The sequence below is a fragment of the Gymnodraco acuticeps genome, unplaced genomic scaffold (genome assembly GCF_902827175.1).
Source record: "Gymnodraco acuticeps unplaced genomic scaffold, fGymAcu1.1, whole genome shotgun sequence".
Taxonomy (NCBI): Eukaryota; Metazoa; Chordata; class Actinopteri; order Perciformes; family Bathydraconidae; genus Gymnodraco; species Gymnodraco acuticeps.
The window spans coordinates 410,880-416,556 of NW_022990004.1; the positions used below are offsets into that span (position 1 = coordinate 410,880).

The 5,677-nt window shown below is 41.3% G+C and overlaps 1 protein-coding gene across 1 annotated transcript; it reads left to right on the plus strand.

Moving 5' to 3' along the window:
• Positions 1-422: 422 nt before the first annotated feature.
• On the plus strand, positions 423-3,332 carry LOC117544193 (zinc finger BED domain-containing protein 1-like). Its single transcript, XM_034213035.1, has 3 exons — positions 423-1,612; positions 1,956-2,294; positions 2,418-3,332. The coding sequence occupies exons 1-3, from the start codon at positions 1,144-1,146 to the stop codon at positions 3,125-3,127; spliced, it is 1,518 nt and encodes a 505-aa protein (XP_034068926.1). The 5' UTR covers positions 423-1,143; the 3' UTR covers positions 3,128-3,332.
• The last annotated feature ends 2,345 nt before the right edge of the window (positions 3,333-5,677 follow it).

Genomic DNA, 5,677 nt, shown 5'->3' on the forward strand with positions numbered 1-5,677 from the left:
GTTCAAAACATTCACGTCAATAAATCCTTTACAAACTATTATTGTTGCCAGTCATGGGGCGAAGCCTGCGAGCTAATTCAGGCAGTCAACTCGAGCACTTATGCTGCATTCATACATAACGCCCCCTTGCCACTCTACAACCAACCAAACAGAGTCTCCTTAATATGCCGCTCTATTTAACCTGCCAGATCTCTCTCCATGCATTGCTTGCTGCTGCTATTGCTGCTGCTATTGCTGCAGCTACCTCTACGTCGCTGCTGCTTGCCTGCTGCCACTGCTTGCTATTGCTGCGTTCATGTTCCTGCTGCTGTGTTTCATGTTGCTGCTGCTTGCCTGCCGGTGCTGTCCTTGCAAATGTCTATTGCAATTAGGGGTGGGCGATATGACGATATATATCGTCGTGACGATATTAGGTCTCCACGATATGCTTTTTCAGAGATATCGTCCTATCGTGATAAAAAAAAAAAAAAATTGAAGAAAAAAAATTGGAAAAAAAAAATAGCGGGAGGGGAAGAGGCTCTCCGTGTGCGGCGCAGGGGGCTATGACAGCGGACGGAGAGCCTCTTACCCTCCCGCTCCCCCAGCCTCACCTACTGATTTTAATTTCACCATATATCAAGCCCGATCGATTTCACAATGTCAGCGCACCTCTGCTTTCGTTCAGTCCGAGTTGTTTGACACGTTCCCAAAGTCCCCGCCCCCTTTCTTTGCAGCGGGAAAATACACTGTTGACAGTCTGCACACACAGCAATAATGGACGGAGAGTCAGATTCTGATGTAGAACAATTAGATTTAGTCCCCAAAAAGAACTCTACGTCTGTGGTATGGAAGTATTTTGGCTATAAGACAACAGACACGGAGCAAACAAATGTCATTTGCAAAATGTGCAAACAAGGACATTTCAAAGCGACAGATGGCAACACGTCGGGCTTACGAGACCACCTCAAACGCAAGCACCAGAAAGAGCATGCAGAGACTGTAAGAGTGCAAGGTCCCCCGCGTGTGAATGCACAATCTACCGCAGCGACTGCACCAAAACAAACTACCATAGGTTAGGCATTTCATAAAGGGGCTCCTTATGAAAAGACTAGCAAACGGTGGAAAGACATAACTGACGCGGTGGCGTTTTATGTGGCCAAAGATATGCAACCAATACAGAGCGTGGAAAACAAAGGTTTCGTGAGGCTGATGAAAACAGTTGACCCACGGTACCAGGTGCCCAGTCTAAAATATTTTTCTACAAAGGCCATTTCACAAATGTACACTGAATGCCGAGAGAAGGTACAACAGGAAATTCAAAATGTCCAGTTTTTTGCTACAACCAGTGATTTATGGTCTAGCCGCACGTCAGAACCGTATATGAGTCTGACCATTCATTTCATTCACAAGTGGAAGCTGCAAAGTGCATGTCTCCAAACGATATACTTCCCGGTAGACCATACAGGGGAACTAATCGCACATGGCCTAAGGGACTTACTTCAAGGCTGGGGACTGAAAGAGGAGAACATGATCTGCATGACCACAGACAGTGGAGCCAACATGGTTAAAGCTTTGGATCTTAACGCCTGGACTCGCCTGCAGTGCTTTGGTCACAGACTTCACCTGGCCATCGGTGAGTGAAACAAGTATTATATTAATATATGACTACAAATGATACGTTTCTTCATTTTGTGTGTGTTTGTGTGTGATGCATTTCAATAAAATATATAAAAATCCATATCTACAGAACAAGAAAAAAAATAGTAGAATTAAAAATATAAATAGTTTAATGAAAATGTGAATCAAAATGTATTGTGTGATTAACCAATTAAGTCCTATTCAAAATATATATATATATTTAGTAGTGATAATAAATATTGCATTCTACAAGCTAGGCCAAACTTTGCATTGTTATGCAAAATAGTTGGCAGAGGAGGTTAAACCAGATTAATAAATCTTTATCTTCTATTTCTTAGAAAAAAGTGCCAAAGACCCTCGTGTTGATCGCACAGTGTCCATCTTGAAGAAAATGGTCAGTGCATTCTCCTTCAGCTGGAAGAAAAAGAGGGAGTTGGCTAGGCTTCAAACAGAGATGAAGCTACCTCCGCACAAACTCATCACCGACTCACCAACTCGATGGGGCTCCAAACTCGCTATGATTGAGAGAGTGTTGGAACAGGAAAAGGCCATTTCTGAGATCCTTAAGGCAGACAAGAAGACAAGGTGTTTGGTCGCTGGATACAACGAAAAGGATGTGATGGAGTCTGTAGTGAAGGCCCTGGGTCCACTACGGGACTTCACAGATGCACTCTCGGGTGAGTTTATTTAAATGTTTTATTATTTATATATTTTTTAATTAGAAAAGTGGCAATACAATCAATACAACTCAATATACAAACATAATTACTATTTGTCCTCTTTTTTTCTTTTCTTTTTAGCTGAGGACTATGTGAGTGTGTCTTATGCAAAGCCAGTGCTTCACCTGTTCAAAGAACACCTCTTAAAAGTGGATGATGACGACACTGACCTCTCAGGAGAAATGAAGATGACCATTCTCAACTACCTCACTGACAAATACAAGGATCCCAAAACTGATGAACTGCTGGATATGGCTTCACTTGTTGATCCAAGGTTCAAAATAAAGTACATTGACAGTGACAACTTAGAGAAGATACAAGCCAGAGCTGTGTCTGAGCTTGAGTCCTTGCTGACTGTCACTTTACAAGCACAGTGTCCCGCAGCATCTTCATCTACCTCCACATCACAGAGCCTTGAGGCAGAAGCAAACCAGGGCCCCCACAAAAAGAAAGCTAAGAAAACACTGGCCAGCTTTTTGAAGACCTCTGTAACTTCAGCTGGCACATCTGCTGCTTCTCCATCCCTAAAAGAAGCAATAGATGCAGAATTGAAGTCCTACCTGTCCGTACCAAATGCAGACAGTGAAATGGATCCTCTGGAATGGTGGCAAAACCATGATGGAAACTTTCCAAGGGTTAGCCAATTAGCTAGAAAGTATCTCTGCATTCCGGCAACTAGTGCTCCCTCAGAGAGAGTGTTCAGCACTGGTGGCAATATTGTCACATGCCAAAGGGCAACTCTCAAGCCAGAGAAAGTTGACAAACTGATTTTCCTGGCAAAAAATCTGTGATTGTGTTCTGTCAACAAGAAAATAAAAGTAAAACAAGTTTAAAAAAAAGAAAACTATACAATGTGAAGACATGCTCTAAAGCTGTCTAGTCAGGATTCAGACAGTTTTGCACTTTATTTATTGTCTTGTTTGATTCTGTTGGCTTATATTTGTTATATAATAATAATATGTTTATTGATGTTCATGTTTATTGATGTTCACTGCTCACTTGTTCATTTCTGAAATAAAACCAGCTTGAAATGCTATTTTGGTCTGTTACTCCTTTTTGTCTTAGTTTCTGTTACCATGTAGGTGCTTGTACTGTTAAGTAACTTGAAAAATAACCATAATAACCGACATGAAAAAATATCGTGATATATATCGTCTATCGTGATACTGCTTGAAAATATCGTGATAACATATTTTTCAATATTGCCCACCCCTAATTGCAATCTCCGACTCTGGAACCGAATCATCATACGCAAGAAACCGTAAGAAATGCCTCATTCCCGAAACACAGGCTAGCTCAGAGCATGGTTCAGACGCCGCTGGAACGACCCACAGCTCCCGCACGACACACATGCAGGTGTCCCACTCCCTTCCGTCCTTATCTGGAGTAGCTTTTAATATCCTTTGGGCCAGAGGAAGTCCCGAGTTCTACGCCAGCTCCGGTAACAACCCCTCTCTTGTGTGTCAGCTAAGAGTCGCACTGTCTCTCGGTCGGTGGGTATTTAAACAACAAAAGGCAGGAGCAAGCTGACTCCGGCATTCCCTGCCATCCTGTCCTACCTTCTCGAAGTAAAATCAGCGCCTGAAGCCTTTAATTCCACGATATTCCCGTGAACAAACTCGATTTCCTCTGCCTGCAATGTAAACAAATGTTTCTACTTCCGCGTTCAACCACGTTGTGCCGCTGACGTCACACCCCCGAGGATTCTGGGAATTGGAGTCCCAGATCCAGTCACAAGTTCTAGCTTCCTGCCCTATGTTCCTGCCCCCTGCAGCAGCAATTCCTTGTGCGAACGCAGCATTAGGAATCGCATCTTGGCAGGTATATAATACTATTCTGCATAAGCAATGTTTTATTATGGAAATATTTGGCATGCAGTAGGCCTAAGTCATATTTGAGGCAATTATACAGAAGTTGTAACCAAACAAATGAGAGCACCACAGACCGTGGAGGCTTTTAAAAAGGCCTCAAAACCCATCTCTTCAAAAGAGCTAGACCTAGACCTTTTTATCACCCTTTTATTTATTTATTTAATTAATTCTACCGTGTTGTGTAATGTTTATTTATATTGTTTATGCTCACTACTTGTAGCACTTCGGGATTTGAAATCAAATATGAAGTGCTTTATAAATGGAACTTATTATTATTAAGTGTACAAGTATACTACTATAAATGGAAATAAATTAATCATTTCCGTTACGTGAATATGAAGGGAAGCACGATACATTTTTGACCATCATTTTAGATTTCAATCAGCTGTGACTTCAGGTGTTCATGCTGCCGACATACCCGTTTCAGATCCTCGTAGCAGATATCAAGCAAGAGCGAGAGGAGAAGACCTCCATCCGCGGAAACACGGGTATCAGAACCGAGTCGAGGCCCCTCGATCAGCCGATCCGTGAACACGGAAGTCGCATTACGCACAAGCCGACCGCGTGCAGGCCCTCTACGCCGCATTCAATCCCTCCCAGGAAATTCAACAAGCAGATAAATGACGTTTATCCGTGTTCACAGCACGTTTAGGCATGATCGCCTCCGTGTCTCATCAAATTTGTATCTCGGCACAACCCTGTCTCCTAAAAATTACGTTCCCACAGAACTAAACTGCATTCTGAATTACGTTTAGCTTGAAACGTATTTACTCCCACGTTACGTTCGTTATGAACGTATCTAAAATACGTTTATTTTCTACATATCTTCTAGAAACATATTTTCTCCCACGTTACGTTCCTTATGAACGTATCTTAAATACGTTTATTTTCTACATATCTTTGCCATTTATTGTCTTGCTTATGATAATGATAATAGTCATTTATAAATATCATTTTAGAGTACACCTTTGAAATCGAGAATCAGGCTCGATATATGGTTACATTAAAATCAGTAGGCGAGGCTGTAATTTCGCCAGCTGTTACTCTCATGAGCGAGGCAGAAAATAATAGTTTTAACATGACAAAAAGCTGCTGTGTCGTTTACCTCAAACATTAAAACAAATCCAGAGTTACGTGTTTCTGTACTTCCTCTAAGAAGAAAAGACAGTAAAAGAAGCCTGTGGCTTCAGGCTTGATCGCCGTTCAAATGACAGCGTTGGTTTCCCCAAAAGTGGGCGGGGCTGTAAAGTGACGTAGATTTTACTATCATCTATTATTCAAAACCATTCTATTTATTCTAACGTAAATTACATGCCAGTGTTTTATCTTTTTATTTATTTGTTTTTATTTTAAATCGTATAAACGTCTGTGAGGAAAATAAATGGGGTTTAGAGCCTCAAAATACTGAAATCTGTATTTTTTAAAATCTTTTCCTTCTAATTTATTATTCTTTTCTAAATAACACACTGT

Excerpts from the sequence above, each read along its gene's own strand:
- LOC117544193 (XM_034213035.1), top strand. The coding sequence starts at position 1,144 with ATGCAACCAATACAGAGCGTGGAAAACAAAGGTTTCGTGAGGCTGATG. Across the intron at positions 1,613-1,955 it reads CAGACTTCACCTGGCCATCG|AAAAAAGTGCCAAAGACCCT; the intron begins GTGAGTGAAACA and ends TCTATTTCTTAG. Across the intron at positions 2,295-2,417 it reads CTTCACAGATGCACTCTCGG|CTGAGGACTATGTGAGTGTG; the intron begins GTGAGTTTATTT and ends TTTTCTTTTTAG.